General features: G+C 45.6%; 2 protein-coding genes across 2 annotated transcripts; both read left to right on the top strand.

Annotated features, from left to right (window-relative positions):
* Positions 1 to 4,203: 4,203 nt before the first annotated feature.
* On the top strand, positions 4,204 to 7,222 carry LOC125516633 (putative cysteine-rich receptor-like protein kinase 20). Its single transcript, XM_048682003.1, has 6 exons — positions 4,204 to 4,344; positions 5,589 to 5,786; positions 5,904 to 6,105; positions 6,426 to 6,483; positions 6,583 to 6,736; positions 6,875 to 7,222. The coding sequence occupies exons 1-6, from the start codon at positions 4,204 to 4,206 to the stop codon at positions 7,220 to 7,222; spliced, it is 1,101 nt and encodes a 366-aa protein (XP_048537960.1).
* Positions 7,223 to 12,058: 4,836 nt separating this feature from the next.
* On the top strand, positions 12,059 to 16,032 carry LOC125516000 (LRR receptor-like serine/threonine-protein kinase FLS2). The gene has a single exon (XM_048681482.1). It carries the CDS (start codon positions 13,029 to 13,031, stop codon positions 15,831 to 15,833), a length of 2,805 nt encoding a protein of 934 aa, XP_048537439.1. The 5' UTR covers positions 12,059 to 13,028; the 3' UTR covers positions 15,834 to 16,032.
* Positions 16,033 to 17,499: the final 1,467 nt, after the last annotated feature.

The raw sequence follows: 17,499 nt of genomic DNA, 5'->3' as shown, positions 1-17,499 counted from the left end.
ATAAAGGAGCATTACAGGTGTCTCCAAAGGTACATGTTGGGTTGGCGTATTTCGAGATTAGGATTTGTCACTCCGATTGTCGGAGAGGTATCTCTGGGCCCTCTCGGTAATGCACATCACTTAAGCCTTGCAAGCATTGCAACTAATGAGTTAGTTGCGGAGATGATGTATTACGGAACGAGTAAAGAGACTTGCCGGTAACGAGATTGAACTAGGTATTTGGATACCGACGATCGAATCTCGGGCAAGTAACATACCGATGACAAAGGGAACAACGTATGTTGTTATGCGGTCTGACCGATAAAGATCTTCGTAGAATATGTAGGAGCCAATATGGGCATCCAGGTCCCGCTATTGGTTATTGACCGGAGACGTGTCTCGGTCATGTCTACATTGTTCTCGAACCCGTAGGGTCCGCACGCTTAAGGTTACGATGACAGTTATATTATGAGTTTATGCATTTTGATGTACCGAAGGTTGTTCGGAGTCCCGGATGTGATCACGGACATGACGAGGAGTCTCGAAATGGTCGAGACGTAAAGATTGATATATTGGAAGCCTATGTTTGGACATCGGAAGTGTTCCGGGTGAAATCGGGATTTTACCAGGTGTTACCGAGAGTACGGGCAGGATACCCCCGGAACCCCCCCCCAAACGGCAATCCCGGGACCAACTATCATGGGGCCCTTAAGTCGAGGAGCCTTAACACTGGTGAAAGAAGAAAGGCTCGACCAAAGAGCTGCGCGCCACTCCCCCTGCTCCCACTAGGTACCATTAGACATGAAAAAGGTGGCCCACGAAAACCACCCACATCTCCCACTTTCCTCAAGGAGTCCTGATGAATAGGATGGGGGGGGGGGGAGTCCCTACTCCCGGTAGGAGTAGGACTCCTCCTGCGCCTCCATAGGGCTGGCCGCACCCCTCCCCTTGGCTCCTTTATATACGGAGGCAGGGGGCACCTCTAGACACACAAGTTGATCATTGAGATCGTTCCTTAGCCGTGTGCGGTGCCCCCTACCACCATATTCCACCTCGATCATATCGTTGTAGTGCTTAGGCGAAGCCCTGCGTCGGTAGAACATCAAGATCGTCACCACGCCGTCGTGCTGACAGAACTCCTCCCCGAAGCTTTGCTGGATCGGAGCCCGGGGATCGTCATCGAGCTGTACGTGTGCTAAGAACTCGGAGGTGCCGGAGTAACGGTGCTTGGATCGGTCGGATCGGGAAGAAGACGTACGACTACTTCCTCTACGTTTTGTCAACGCTTCCGTTGCAATCTAGAAGGGTATGTAGATCAGACTCTCCCCCTCGTTGCTATGCATCACCATGATCTTGCGTGTGCGTAGGAAATTTTTTGAAATTACTACGTTCCCCAACAGCCCCACACTCCCCTTGCTGCCCTCTATTTCCACTAAGGCCCATGTAGGCCCATTAAGCCCCCGGGGGGTTCCGGTAACCTCCCGGTACTCCGGTAAAATCCCGATTTCACCCGGAACACTTCCGACATCCAAACATAGGCTTCCAATATATCAATCTTTATGTCTCGACCATTTCGAGACTCCTCGTCATGTCCTTGATCACATCCGGGACTCCAAATAACCTTCGGTACATCAAAACATATAAACTCATAATATAACTATCATCGTAACGTTAAGCGTGCGGACCCTACGGGTTCGAGAACTATGTAGACATGACCGAGACACGTCTCTGGTCAATAAACAATAGCGGAACCTGGATGCTCATATTGGCTCCCACATATTCTACGAAGATCTTTATCGGTCAAACCGCATAACAACATACGTTGTTCCCTTTGTCATCGGTATGTTACTTGCCCGAGATTCGATCATCGGTATCTCAATACCTAGTTCAATCTTGTTACCGGCAAGTCTCTTTACTCGTTCCGTAATACATCATCCCGCAACTAACTCATTAGTTGCAATGCTTGCAAGGCTTAAGTGATGTGCATTACCGAGAGGGCCCAGAGATACCTCTCCCACAATCGGAGTGACAAATCCTAATCTCGAAATACGCCAACCCAACAATTACCTTTGGAGACACCTGTAGAGCACCTTTATAATCACCCAGTTACGTTGTGACGTTTGGTAGCACACAAAGTGTTCCTCCGGTAAACGGGAGTTGCATAATCTCATAGTCAAAGGAACATGTATAAGTCATGAAGAAAGCAATAGCAACAAACTAAACGATCAAGTGCTAAGCTAACGAAATGGGTCAAGTCAATCACATCATTCTTCTAATGATGTGATCCCGTTAATCAAATGACAACTCATGTCTATGGTTAGGAAACATAACCATCTTTGATCAACGAGCTAGTCAAGTAGAGGCATACTAATGACACTCTGTTTGTCTATGTATTCACACATGTATTATGTTTCCGATTAATACAATTCTAGCATGAATAATAAACATTTATCATGATATAAGGAAATAAATAATAAATTTTATTATTGCCTCTAGGGCATATTTCCTTCAGCAACCTCCTGGGTTTGAAAGTAAAAGCAACCCCTCTCATGTGTGCAAACTTGACAAGGCACTATATGGTCTAAAGCAAGCTCCATGGGCTTGGCATTCTCGCCTTTGTCACAAAATGCAAACTCTTGGCTTTATTCCTTCAAAGTCTGACACCTCATTGTTTATTTACAACAAGTCCAACACATGCATATTTGTCCTCATATATGTTGATGATATTATTGTGACAAATTCATTTGATGAAGCAATCACATGACTGTTGAAAGACTTGGGGCAAACTTTGCTCTAAAGGATCTTGGAGACTTGCATTATTTCCTTGGAATTGAGGTGAAGAAACACAAGGATGGAATTCATCTCTCTCAGGAAAAATATGCCACTGAGCTAGTAAAGAAGGCTGGTCTGCAAGGTTGTAAACCTACACCCACTCCATTATCCAGCTCAGAAAAATTATCACTTACAGAAGGTACACCTCTGAATCAAGAAGACAACACAAAATACAGAAGTTTGGTAGGAGCACTTCAATATCTCACTCTCACCAGACCTGATATTTCTTTTGCTGTCAATAAAGTTTGTCAGTTCCTTCATGCACCCACTACTATTCATTTGACTGCTGCAAAACGTATAGTAAGATATGTCAAGAATACTTTGAGTGTTGGTCTCAGTTTTAGAAGATCATCTTCTACCCTTGTCAGTGCCTTCTCTGACTCTGATTGGGCAGGATGCTTGGATGACAGGCGTTCAACTGGTGGCTTTGCAATATTTTTTGGGCCTAACTTGATCTCATGGTGTGCTAGAAAAGAAGCAACAGTTTCTAGGTCAAGTACAGAGGCAGAGTACAAGGCGCTAGCAAATGCCACAGCTGAAATTATTTGGGTGCAGTCCATGCTTAAGGAACTTGGTGTGAAAAGTAAGCAAGCTCCCTGTCTATGGTGTGACAATCTTGGTGCTACCTATCTATCTGCCAATCCTGTGTTTCATGCAAGAACAAAACATATTGAAATAGATTTTCATTTTGTCCGAGAAAGGGTTGCTCAAAAGCAGCTTGACATTCAGTTTGTACACTCCAGATATTAGATTGCAGATGGATTCACAAAGCCATTGCCAACAAGGAGCTTTGAAGCTTTCGAGTATAATCTCAACTTGATGAAGTTGTGATTAAGGAAGGGTGTTAAACATGTCATGTACATGTGCACCGTGCCAATATGCACCGCACCGCACCACCATATCATGTAGCGCATATCTTCTGTTGGAGTTGTTTTGATATAGATTAGATTGGTAGGTTGGTAGTAGCATTCTCTCTTATCTCTACCTTGTTGTAACCAACTCTATCTCTCTTTTTTTAGAAAAGGAGGATGACCCCCGGCCTCTGCATCTGGCGATGCATACGACCACTTTATTAATTATTCTCACAAGACCTTACAAAGTCATACAACAATAAGACTAAAGCCGCCGTCTAAGCAACAAAATATCGCTACACCTATCCAGTTGATGAAGGGGCGCAGATAGCCTGGGCCTAATACCAAACAGACATCGCAGCCAAGCCTAACATCTAAGACCTGAGACCCCAACCTAGCCACTTGCCGGGTCTGGGGCACACACTGGTCCGACGTGCTCTCAGAGGCCGCCGCCGCCAACTGCCACCGCTCCATCTTCAGAACTGTATTGATGCATCAACCTTGATCGGTCTAGCTATCGCCGACGCCACCACGGCGCCCAATGACACCTCCTCCCTGCGCGCAAACAGCTGAACACGTCGTGGTCGCCACTGATACACCTCAGCGCCATGCTACCAAGTACCACCAGCCGACACAGCTTGAAGCCCTGGAGGATCTGTCGTGCGTAGCACCTACCGACCAGGCATGACCAAGCGTAGCACCTGTCGGTCAGGCATGACTTGACATCTCCACCGAAGCTCCGTACAAGACGAAGCCGCTCCACCTCCTGTCTCTGACTTCCAGCGCTGCTCCACAAAACGATGCTCCCAAGAGAGAAACGGCACCGTAGTGCCGCCATCGTCCGGACTGGAACACCAGATCCTAGGGTTTTCCCTGGAGCAATACGAGTGGGTCGACGGTAGTCACATGACGATGCCTTCATCAAGGTAACGGCGTGGAATGCCGCCATCGCCCGCCGTTGGCTCGGTTTTCACCGGCAACTACGTCTCCCCGACTCGCCGCTGGTGCCAGATGACGGATCCCGAGATCCGAACACCCAGCCTTAGGCCGACCACCTCTGACAGAAGAGATGACCACCACCGCCGGCTGCACCGGTCAGAACAGATCTGATCGGAGGTGCCGCCGATGAGACCACCAGGCCCTCCACGCCGCCGTCGCCGATCTGAAGGCAGCATGCACGCCAGCCAAACCGGCCGCCGCCGCCGCCTGAAGGGCCATCCGCAGCGCCCGCAGCCCTGGCCTCCGCCGCGCCAAGCCGTCGCCGTCCGAGGACGGGCCGACCTCCCGCCGCCTACAGCCATCTGCCGCGCCGCAGATCCCAGATCGGTCGCGCCACCACACGCCTTGGGGTCCGCCCCACCCCAGAGACGCGCGAGAGAGGAGATCCCCCGCCACCGCCGTCGGCCCCCGGGCTTAGCCCGGCGGCGTCTTCCGGCGGCGGCGGAGGGAGAGGGAGAGGAGGAGGGAGTTTGCGGCGGCGGCGGCTAGGTTTCTGGCCGCCCGAGTCGCCCTAGGGGGAGGACGACGCGGGGGAGGTTCGTGAGGCCCTCGTGGCCCGGGTCTGATGCTTAAATAAGCAGGGGCGCACCTCCCTGATATGTTTTGACATTACTTCTGTTACACATGCATACTTTTTCATGAATAAATATTGTGTCACCACATAGAATTTAACTGTAGTAAAATAGAAGTTAATTAGCACGTCATGAAAGAGCACTTGCTACTGGAAGCAATCATACATGTATGAAACTACCTCCGTAAACAAATATAAGACCGAACATAGAGTTCTGTACTTGAGAAATTCCTTTAGCACATACTTACCCCATTAGTAACCACATGAAACAAAAAAAAAACTGGATCATTTTCTCAATATTTTTTATCTTTCAGTAGTGTCCACGTTTGTTAAATCTCCATTGGTGACAATTATAGATTATCTGTGAGTCAGGAAAAGTGGACCTGCGAGAACAGAATATCGTTGACATTGAAGAACTTGTGGAGCTTTGTACCCGTATGGAAGAGGCTTGCGCGGGATTCACAAGGTTTGATTTCTGTCAGATCTTGGATGCTACAGAGAATTTCTCAGAGAAGATGATAATTGGATGGGGAGGATTTGGGAGGGTGTACAAGGTAAGCCAACATAGAAACAAGTTAACAAAGTGAATGCATATCCCCCTTGTCTTCCTAATAAAGCGTGGATGTCCGCTTAAAGAAACTTAATTTTAACTCCCTTAGTAAAAATTGCAGGGCCAGTTGCCTGGTGGACTTAATGTTGCCATCAAAAGAGCCGATGAGCACGCAGCAATGGTTGAAGTCAACAGTGAATTGCAGCTTGCAAAGCTTCAGCATGCCAATGTGATTCGGTTATTGGGGTGGTGCATCCATGGGAAAGAAAGGATTCTAGTATATGAGTTCATGCAAAATGGTTCCTTAGATCGTTACCTATGCGGTAAGTTTTCCCTACTGTAAGTTATTTCCAAGCGCGCCTCATTTAATTCCAAGTATGTATGTGCATGAATGCAAACCGTCTACAATTAAATCAAGGCTACAACAACCCTAATTCCACACCATTCTTCGAACATTTTGCAGACAGAAGAAAAGGGCCGTTGCTACACTGGTCTAGGCGATTCAAGATAATTACAGGGTTAACAGAGGGAATTGTTTACCTGCATAAGCACTCCATGTTCTGGCTTGTCCACAGAGACTTGAAACCACATAATGTCCTCTTGGATTGTAACATGATCCCAAAGATTGCTGATTTTGGATCAGCTAGAGCACTGAGTTCAGATGTAGCAGAAGAGCGCACGAGTAGGGTCGTGGGAACCAGGTATCAGCTACCTAATATATCAATCATCATAGGTTCCCACCATTTTGCCTTCAGATGTTCTAATCTTACAGTTTTGATATCTTTTGTTTCGCTTTTCAGTGGTTACAAGGCTCCAGAGTATGCATCTCGAGGAGTTTACTCGCTGAAGACATATGTTTTCAGCTTTGGCGTTTTGGTTCTGGTGATTATTAGTGGCCGAAAGAATACCATACTTGACAAGCGAGGGGATACTGTTGGTGATCTTGTACGAGATGTGAGTGAAATGTACATCTATTTCAAGCAAGATTTCTTATAGTTCACGTTCACGAAATGTTTACTTTTGTTGCCAGATTATTTTCCTTCTTTTGCGCTGCAGTTTTCTCATGTCAATCCCTTTGAAAAACTGTTTCAGGCCTGGCGCACGTGGAAGGACCAAAGGTTGCATGAGCTTGTGGATCCGTTGTTAGGGGAAAGATATGAAGCCGCTGAGATAACGAGATGCGCTCAGGTGGCACTACTTTGCTCTCAGGAAGATCCAGCAGATCGGCCCACCATGACAGATGTTGCTGCAATGCTGAACTCTGAAAACATAAGCTCACCGATGGAGCCTAAGCAGCCCGCCGCGCTAATCCATGGGTGTGCCGACATAGACACGACATCGACATACGTGGGCCGATCAAGCAGGACAATAGACATAATGATAACGAGTTCAGCTCCAGTGTCGACCACGGTTCGAATCATTCTAGACCCGGAGGTTTGATATGATGGAGAACATTCAGTAGCATATATAATAAAAAATGTGAGCGAGGATTATGGGCTTTTTACGGCTCAGGTAGTGTACATATTCGAGATATCAAGACCAGTTTTGTATAGTGAAAATAAACATGTGTGTGTGGTACCAGCTACCGGACTGATTTTCCATCAGCTACATTGTGATTCAACGTGCGATGTTTCATGTTTTTTTTTTTGCGGGGATGTTTCATGTTTTGTTGTTCCTATTTTCTGCGGCATCCAGAGATAGGGATCTCGGAATCTTTGCAACCTGGATCATCAGGTTTCTGAGATCATACATGGCAAACCAAAACTGACACTTAGCCGGCAATCACAGAACTCCGAGTTACGACCTGCAGCTGGACACACATACAAACACATGCTGGTTAAGTGCTGCTCTGGATTGAAATAAGACCTTGATGCACCATGCTGGTTAAGATGTTTAACTCTGCAGTGGACAGGGTTTCAGTTAGAAACAGACGCAAGGGTGAGAGAAGTGGAAAGTTCTGCATTTTAGATTTCTGGCAGGAGAACTGATTTTAGATTTCTGAGGAATTAGTTATGCCTGGACTCGGATTCAGACATGCATGCCTGCGCTAGTTGGAAAGATAGAAAGCAATTTGAATCCGAGTCTCTTGCCGCCAGTTTTAGCTATGCATGCCTGGGCCGACTTCGACTCGGATTCAAAAACCAAAGTGCGCGTTTTAGCCATGCCTGGGCCGACTCGGATTCAAATTGCTTGCCGCTACTTCTCTGTCTCCCGCGTCCCTGTTTTCTTGCTCGCCGCGTTTCCCCAATCCCCGATCAGCCTCCCTCGATCCATCTTCCTCTCTCTCCCAGCGCCGGATCGTTGCTCTCGCGATTCCACGGCCGCGACCATGGGTGGCACCACGGTGCTCCCGCCGTCTCGGCTCCCGCGCCGGATCGCCGCCGACGACCTGCACTCCTGCTCCTCCCACGTGCGCGTAAACCCCGCCCTGATGGCGAACCCCGCGGCTGCCAAGAAGCCAAAGCGCACCGGATCCGTGCGCGACGTCCAACCGCCGCCGGCGAAGCGCGTGCGCGGTGCCTGCTCCGGGGGCGAGCTCCATGCCGCGGTCCCCGCCAACATCAAGGGTAGCAGCAAGCTTTCGTGTCCCAGCAGCGGCAAGGATCCCAAGAGTCCGACCTGCCTCCACTCCTCCGGGATCAAGAACCAGGTCGCCGAATCTCCGGCGAGCGCGACGCAATCGAAGCCGCAGATGAGCATGCGCGAACTGATCGAGAAAGCTCGCCTCACCATGGCTCGCCTCGACAAGGCTCGCTCTGCCTCCAAAGAAGAGGCTAACCGTCGGCAGGAGATCGAGCGCAGCAGAGCAGAGGCCCGGCGAAAGATGGAGCAGATGGCGGACACGGTGCAGTTCAACGACCCCCGGATCCATCACTCCGACGTGACCAAGTCCCCTGAGGAGCTGCTCAAAGCAAGACAGCACGCATGGCGTTATCAAGCTCACCTCCTCGAGATGGCTCGTCGACAGGACTTTGCTCAAGCGATGCAAATCCACGGATGAGCGCTCGGGTGATGGAAGCAGAGGACGAAATCATCAGCAGTGCAGGCTTGCTGGTGGTAGTCTTGCATCAGAGGAAGCAAAGCAGAGGAAGCAGAGGAACCAATTCCTTTCTTGAGTCCGTGTGGGTAAACCTTCGAGTTAAGCTAGTCCTTCCTAAAGCATTCACACATGAGTTTCATTTAATCTTTGCATCTCTGGGTTCTGCACTTAATCACCAAGATTTCTAGTGTTCCTTCAATCCCTTTCAGCCATTAGTAATTTTACAAGAGTGTCAGCAGAGTCTCAATCTAGCTAGGCAGCAAAAACCTTGTTAAGATGTGTACGGCATAGTTACACTACATCCACACCTGGTCCTAAGTAAGGGTTTAAGTAAATAAAGGGCATTTTCAATAAATCAAAGTAAAGCAGATGAGCCTAAAAAGGAAGCTCATGTACTGCAATTCCGGCACGAGACAGAGCGTAAAACGCACTCGCCGCAAAATCCAAAACGCCCGTTTGCTACCCGGCTTGTAGCAGGAAAAAAGGAGTAGAATTGAACTTGTCGATACACACAGTAATCATGTGAGCTGCCTAGCGTCTGGAGACTATGCTGACCCTCCTGTAAAATTAATCTTGGCTGACTTGGATTCTTAGGCATTGGCGTCGTGGTGAGTTAAAGTTGCAGTTTCTGACGAGTAGCATTGGTTGGTGAACTCTTGTGTGTATGTGTGAGTGAAGCTTTGAGCTAAGCAAGTCCTTGATGTACCGACTATCAAGTCATACTGTATTAATTTTGGATATGAATGAGAAAATTGTTGGTCTGAATTTTGCAGAGCATTTGAGTAATCTTTTCGTATCTATTTATTCTTGTATGCTTCTGTGGCTTCTTAAAGCATTCTGCTGCTCTAGTCGGAAAAGTGTGTACTGAGGCACAGATCCAATGGATTCATCTCTGATTTCACAATACTTCGTTTGAGTGGTGATGCACATAACCATGTTCGGAAAAGAATAACTAGTCAAGAATGTGAAAAAGAACCAGATCTCTTTCTATGTTTTCGGTCTGTGACTTGGATTGTTCTGATGTATGCAAGTAGCACCAGATCTCTTTCTATGTTTTCGGTCTGTTGTATTTTCCAGTCTGTTGTATGCAAGCATTGGATCTGATGGATGCAAGCACATCAGGAAGATCACTTCTGTGCTTAACTACTATTCCAGATGACTGCTATTTCCTGGAGAAGAACATATATGCTGTCTGAATTTTGCAACTGCTGCAATTCATTCAATACAATTGGTATATATGCCAGACTAGTTTCATGTCACACTGCAGAGAAAATCAATAGTACTTGACGGCAATGGTGTTTACTGCATTTAAACTACACAGCTTCATTGGAAATCAACTCAGCTACAATGAGAAACGTCGGCAACATCCACAGGTATTGCAGTTCTTCCTCCTCTGTACCTTCAGCGTCATCCGCAACTTCTCGGCTTTTTTTCCTGAAGAGAAATCACGAGGGCGCACTTTAACACGCTTGGAAATGGAAAGATTAGCTCTGCTCTGTACAAGTTTTGTAGCTCCTGGGGTGACAGATTCTTTTTCCTCTGTGAACGCCAGTAGTTTGTTTGTATCTTGTGTGCTAATAAAGGGGCTTATTTGTAAGAGCTAGACCTCCTCTTAGCATAGCTTGGTACATCAAGATGATGTAGGCACAAAACAGTCCTGAACTTGTAGCAGCTCTGAACTTCAGGGTTAATATTGATGTTTCCTTCCCTAAATAGCACTTGTCATCAGTAGTTAAATGAACTACTACTAGTTAAAAAGATAGTATGATCAATTTGAACGGTCAAAACTTGGCTAGCGACACCATATCTTTGGCCCCATTTGGCCATCACCAGTCATTTCTCTCCAACTCTCACGATCTCTTGTTCTCCAAGTCTAAATCTCTGTAACAACTCATGTATGTGCTATATCAGGGAGGTGCGCCCCTGCTTATTTAACATGAACCCGTCGCCTCTAACGAGGTAAGATGTTTCCACCATCGCACAGTTCCATGCTTGTGGGCTATACTGTTTATTCACTCATTGCGGACTTTTGGAGGTTTTCCAAGGCTCACCACATGACATTCTGCGGTATCTTATCATAGGTCTTCTTCAAGTCAATGAACACCATATCAAGGACCTTCTTTTACTCGTTGTATCTCTTCATAAGTTGTCGTATCAAGGAAATGGCTTCCATGGTCGACCCCTCAGTCATGATATCAAACTGATTTTTTGTCATGCTTGTCATTCTTCTTAAGCTGTGCTCAATGACTCTCTCTCATAACTTCATTGTATGGCTCATCAGCTTAATTCCATGGTAATTAGTATAACTTTGAACATCCCCTTGTTCTTGAAGATTGGTATTAATATACTCAGCCAGAAAGAAATGTGGTTGAAAAGTTTAGTAGCCATACTATCGCTATGTCTTTGAGGCCTCTTCATAACTTAATGGAGATACAATTATTTATTTATTTTTACGGGAAATGGGGATACAATTAGGGCCTCTCTTACCTCAGACTCCTAAATCCGTCACACAAAACGCATGCTAGTATCATCAAATGAATCGAGCCAATAGAATAAAAAAAGTGTGAAGGAAGCCGCATCTACTTGAGAAATTTGGATATTTGATAGGACGAAGGGGTGGGATCGAGACATATGTGGCGGTGGCTTCTCCCTCTCCCTTGGCTTAGCTTGCTCCTGTCCCTATTGCCCAGCCCGCAAGACGGCGATGATGATGAAGCGACGCTGGATGTCTTGGTCCCTTCCAAACTGGCGTATTGCCAAAGGCTCTTTACAAGGGTGCAAGGGTACATATACTACCACTGCTACTACTTGGTGATTTCTTTAAAACCAACACGAACACATACACATGTACGGAATCGGACATGGACACGCAAAGTCGTGTTTTACTGATTAACTCTAAAAGCCCAAAATCACCACTGACCTCTTGCGCCGGATTAAGGTTTCATATGCTGTTGAGTATTTTTTTTCTATCTGAAGTATTGAGCCGTGCAGGTTGTCGCAGTATATTTGTGTTGAAAGTTTATAATCTCAATTTACAAAGTTCAAAACATTCTGACTTTGAATTCGAATCCTATGAGCTGAAAGCTCTTTTTTTTTAATGAACAGAGCTCAAAATTCTGCATTTGGTGTTCAGTATTGCCCTATTTTAGTGTCAAGGTGAAAGCTGACATTTTCAGGTTGAAGATTTTTTCAGTGTCAGGTTCTTCTGAATTTTATTCATCAGCTGAAGGCCTCAATTTACAGTCTTATATTCTTTCAGATGGACTGATATCTGAAAAAGAGGCTCTTGTTATAGACATATGCAGAGTTCCTTCTCTGCCTCTGCTAGATCACTGAGTTTGATGCTGTTCGGCTATGGAGCCTAACCAGGTTTGTGGTTGTGCTTTGGAGCGTTGTTTTTCAGCAACACATGGTCGCTTGTTTTCCTTTGTTGCATCGTTGCCATGCAGCAGAATCTTATGCTGAAGATGGCGCGTACCTTGCAGTGTGGCACTCTGTTTCCCACATGGTAGTGTTCTGCAATGGATATAAATATGTAGTTCCTGAGCCTCCTCTTTGTTTTCTTTCATCAATAAGCTAGAATTATTTAGTTATCCAGTCCTGTCTAGGTTCTATAGAACTGGCTTATTATTGTTATGATCTGAGAGATCGATTTCCTACAGAGCTGAGTTCGGTTCCTGTTCTCTGAATTCTTAGCACAACATCATCACGAGTCCTCGCTTTTTATATATTTTTTCGATCTTTGCTCACCTTACGAACTCCTGGGCACTTGTGCCTAGTTACCTCCTCAGATTGCTTCATACATTTGTTGATTCAGCAGTTGATCATTCGGAATTTCTGCCTCTGTTTTCATCGCACCGTGGTACCTTCAAAAAAGTGTGATTTGGATTCAGTTTCTGGAGGTTCAATCCTAGAGAATGACTGGGTGATTTGACAGTTGGTTTGGCCCTGTGTTCACGGCAACCACAAGCGCATATATCTCCGGCCATGACCTTACCAGAGAATAGTAATCACTTCACTGTGAGTCTGGGGATTGGGATACCAAGGGTGTGGCCTCAAAGCACTGGTGGATTTGATATTTTTCTCACACGGTGACCCCGAGTTTGAAGTCTTTGTACGCATATTTTTCTCACACGGTGACCCCGAGTCTGAGGGCAATAAACGACATCAACCTGCAGCTTTTTGCCAGCACTCCAACTGTACGCAATGGTGCTGCAGAAACTCTTATGCGTCTTAGTTTTCCTGCTGATATGCACATCCAAGGCGATCAACCCGGAAGCAGAAGCCCTTCTCCGATGGAAATCCACTTTGATTGGCAGCACCAAGTCACTATCCTCATGGTCGATTGCAACATCTACCTGCTCTTGGTTCTGCGTCACTTGTGATGCTGCCGGACATGTTACCGAGCTCCATCTTCCCAACAAGGGGCTCCATGGTACGCTTCATGCCTTCTACTCTGCAGCGTTCCAAAACCTCACAGTGCTCAACCTCAACAGCAACAACCTTGTTGGTATGATTCCAGCAAACATCTCCCTGTTTCTCACACTTGCCGTTCTCGACTTGAGCTATAACAATCTTGTTGGTGCCATCCCCTACCAACTCAGTCACCTCCCAAAGATTGTTAAGTTAGATTTGGGAAATAACCACTTGAGCAACCCAGAATATGCCAACTTCTTACCTATGTCCAGTTTGAAGTTGTTATCTCTAGCTAATAATAATCTCAGTGGTGCCTTCCCACAATTCATTATCAACTCCACGAATGTGGGGATGAGATCCCTCGATTTATCTGGTAACACCTTCTCAGGGCCGTTACCAGATTCACTGCCAGAGATGGTCCCAAGGTTGAGGTGCCTGAATCTATCCGCTAATGGATTCTTTGGCTCGATACCTCGCTCATTCTCAAGTTTCCAAAAGCTAAAGTGGCTATATCTCAACTCAAATAATCTCACAGGAGGAATCCCTAAGGAGCTTGGGATGATAACAGGATTGAGAATACTTTCGCTGTACAACAACCCACTTGGTGGGTCAATCCCTGCCTCACTCGGGCAGCTGCATTCCCTCCAGTATCTCCACATAAATGATGCTGATTTGGTTTCTACTCTTCCACCTGAGCTGGGGAACCTTACTAGTCTCGAGTACATGTTACTGAAAGGGAATCATTTATTTGGAAGCTTGCCACCATCATTTGCACGGGTGCAAACTATGATCCATTTCAGTGTACGGGACAACAATATCAATGGTGCCATCCCCTCAGAGATGTTTACAAACTGGACAAACCTTCGGACATTCGATGTTGCAAACAACTTATTAGTTGGAAGCATCCCATCGCAGCTCAGGGTGCAAACAATGGTCTATTTCAGTGTAGGGGACAACAATATCAACGGTACCATCCCCTCAGAGATGTTTACGAACTTGACAAACCTTATGTACTTCAATGTTACAAACAACTTGTTAGCTGGAAGCATCCCATCGCAGGTCAGCAACTCCGAGGCGTTATTTCTTCTCAGCCTCTCTGGAAACAACTTTACTGGCTCGATCCCGGTGGAGATGGGAAACATGGTAAACTTGGAATCGCTGGATTTGGCCAAGAATCACCTTACTGGAACAATACCACCTACCATCGGCAATTTAACAAAGTTGCGCTTACTTGACATCAGTGACAACCGTCTCGAGGGTGAGCTTCCTGCGACCATCTCCTATCTGGTGAATCTTTTTGTTCTCTCCTTGTCTGGAAACAAGTTCACTGGTATCACTCCTAATGTCCACAGCAGGCAGTCGACGATTATTAATGTGTCCGACAACAACAACAGCGTCTTTGGAGAATCATTGTCTGCCTATTGTAACCTAATAATGCTGCAAGTCCTGGATCTATCAAAGAATCAAATATTTGGAGATCTCCCTGGTTGCTTGTGGAACTTGGTAGGACTGGAATCCTTGGATTTGTCGAGCAATGCTTTTGGTGGGGAAGTTCCAACCTTGGCTCACTGTAGTTCTTCGCTAAGGTCGCTGCACCTGTCGAACAACAACTTCACGGGTTGCTTTCCAGCAGTGTTGAAGAACTTCAAAAACCTTGTCATTTTGGATCTCGGGAATAATAAGATGTCTGGCGCAGTTCCTCCGTGGATAGGGGAAAGCAATCCTTTGTTGAGGATCCTTGGACTGCGATCAAACATGTTCCATGGAAGTATTCCCCGGCAGCTATCAGAACTGTCTAATCTCCAACTGCTTGATCTAGCTGGAAATAATTTCGTAGGTACCATACCAGAAAGCTTTGTCAACTTTTCCTTGATGAGACAGACATCCATAAAGCAGCCGGTTATAATAAGTAGCATATTATATACTACTACCAACCATGAAGATTTTGAAAATGGTCGCATGGACATAACTTGGAAGGGACGTGAGTACACCTTTCAGGGAAGAGATGCATTTGTGACTGGTATTGATCTCTCTGGCAATTCTCTCTCTGGTGAAATCCCTTCAGAGTTGACAAGTCTTAGAGGCATACAGTTACTAAATATGTCAAGAAACTATCTTTCTGGTGGTATCCCCAAAGACATTGGCAATCTGAAGTGGTTAGAATCCCTTGACCTCTCGTGGAACAAGCTATCCGGTCCTATTCCTCCTAGCATATCAAACCTGGTATTCCTCTGCTCTCTTAATCTCTCGAACAACCTTTTATCAGGAGAGATACCTACAGGCAATCAACTCCAAACATTGGACGACCCATCAATTTATAGCAATAACCTAGGACTTTGTGGCTCTCTGTTGAACATTTCGTGTATAAATAGTTCAAGTCTGACAATCACTTCACGTCAAGATCTTGAAGCCATTTGGATGTACTACTCAGTGATTGCTGGAACAGTTTTTGGTTTCTGGTTATGGTTTGCTACATTGTTTTTCTGCAAGGTCTGGAGATGTGCTTTCTTGAGTTGCATAGATGCCATGCAACAGAAGGTTATGAAGAAGATGACGCATATCTGGAGTACAGAAAGCTGCCCGAGTGTTGAATGATACCAAACTGAATGAATATGAAACAAGATGTAAGCGTCGTGATAGTTTTCTATGTTTGTATTGCTGGTACGCTCAAGAACTATGAATGTGTTTAGTGGACATATTTTGTTTGAAGGTTCTAGACAAGTGTTGTAATCGGCATGGGATTTCTGTTATGCCGATCTTTCTTTTCCTGAATAAGTTTGCAGTACAGCTTTGGTCAGTGGTAATGATGCATGTCTCACTCATGTTTTTAAGTGTCTGTTGTAAATCAAATAATATTTGTAAAGCCTCTTGTGCTAGAATTTCCCTGTTGATCAGATTTGAAGAGCAGTTTCAGTCGGTATATACTGGAACGGCCTTAGAGCCTGTCCCTTCAGATAGTGAACCTTCAGCAGGCACTGGAATTTCACTCCATGATCTTCAAGGGGAGGCACGAGCGAGATCTATTTCTTACTACCTCAACATGCCACCTTCCATATGTCTCAGTCGTCCACGAAACCTGACGACTTTATTTCGGTCTTCCGTTTGTCATACCTTAACATGCTACCTTCTTCCATCTGAATGCTACATTTTCCTACGGTGTGCATATAAAATCCAAAGCTTTAGTGGAAAATTGGTTTCCTCAAACTGAAAGATTCAGGGCTTAGAAAAACCACGTAAAAAATATGGGTGCACTTAAATCACATTGAAAGGACTTTTTTTTAAGATCCAGATTTATTATAAATAGAAAATAGAAATATGAAACACCACAAACATAGTAAAAATTACATGAGGTCTCTGAACCACCATCAACTTGAAACCCTGTGGGTGTATTACTCAGTGATTGCTGGAACTGTCTTTGGTTTCTGGATTGGTTTGGGACATTGTTTTTCTGGAACATATGGAGGTTTACATTCTTCACTTGCTTCGATGACATGCAACGGAATGTTATGCAGAAGACGAATCGTGCCTGACAGCAGAAAAAGGGAACATCTGGATACTGAACCACACCAAATGAATATTGAATAAGATGGTAAGCGCTGTCTGTTTCTGTTGCCTGTACGCTCAAGTATTATCAATGTCCCAGTTGATTTTTTTTCCAAGTTTCTAGACAAGTATGCCATGCAATCGGCACGGGACTTCTGTTATGCCTATCCTTTTTTTTCTCTAAATAAGTTTATAGTACAACTTTGGTCAGTGGTAATGGTGCATGTTTCACTCATGTTTTTGTATGCGTCTGTTGCAAATCAAAAATGCTACACTCACGAACTACTTTTACTTAATTAACGTACTTTCCTTCCCCCCCTCACTAATCTCACCCCCCTGATTTTCAGGGTGGGCCCGCGTCACCTAATGCCCAATTAGCGCAACCCACGTCAGCGTAGCCCCGTGAAACGCCCGTAAAGCCCCATGAATGTAGCATTGCTCGTTGCAAATCTCAGAACATTTGTAAAGCCTCTTGTGCTTGATCTTTCCTGTTGTTCAGAGTGTAAGAGCAGTTTTCCCTAAAAAAACAATGTAAGAGCAGTTTTCCCTACACGGACTAGTGCTCTGGAACCCGTGACTACAACTTGCACTACTAAGGCACCTAGAGTTGTACTGCTAATCAACCTAGCGTAATTAGCAGACTGAACCAGCCAAACTAACACACCACGGTTTCTAACGTACTTCCTCCGTAGTATTCTAAACGCTTTTATATTAGTTT

This window comes from Triticum urartu, chromosome 6, assembly GCF_003073215.2.
Source record: "Triticum urartu cultivar G1812 chromosome 6, Tu2.1, whole genome shotgun sequence".
NCBI classification, from domain to species: Eukaryota; Viridiplantae; Streptophyta; class Magnoliopsida; order Poales; family Poaceae; genus Triticum; species Triticum urartu.
This window is presented reverse-complemented; position numbering and strand designations above follow the sequence as displayed.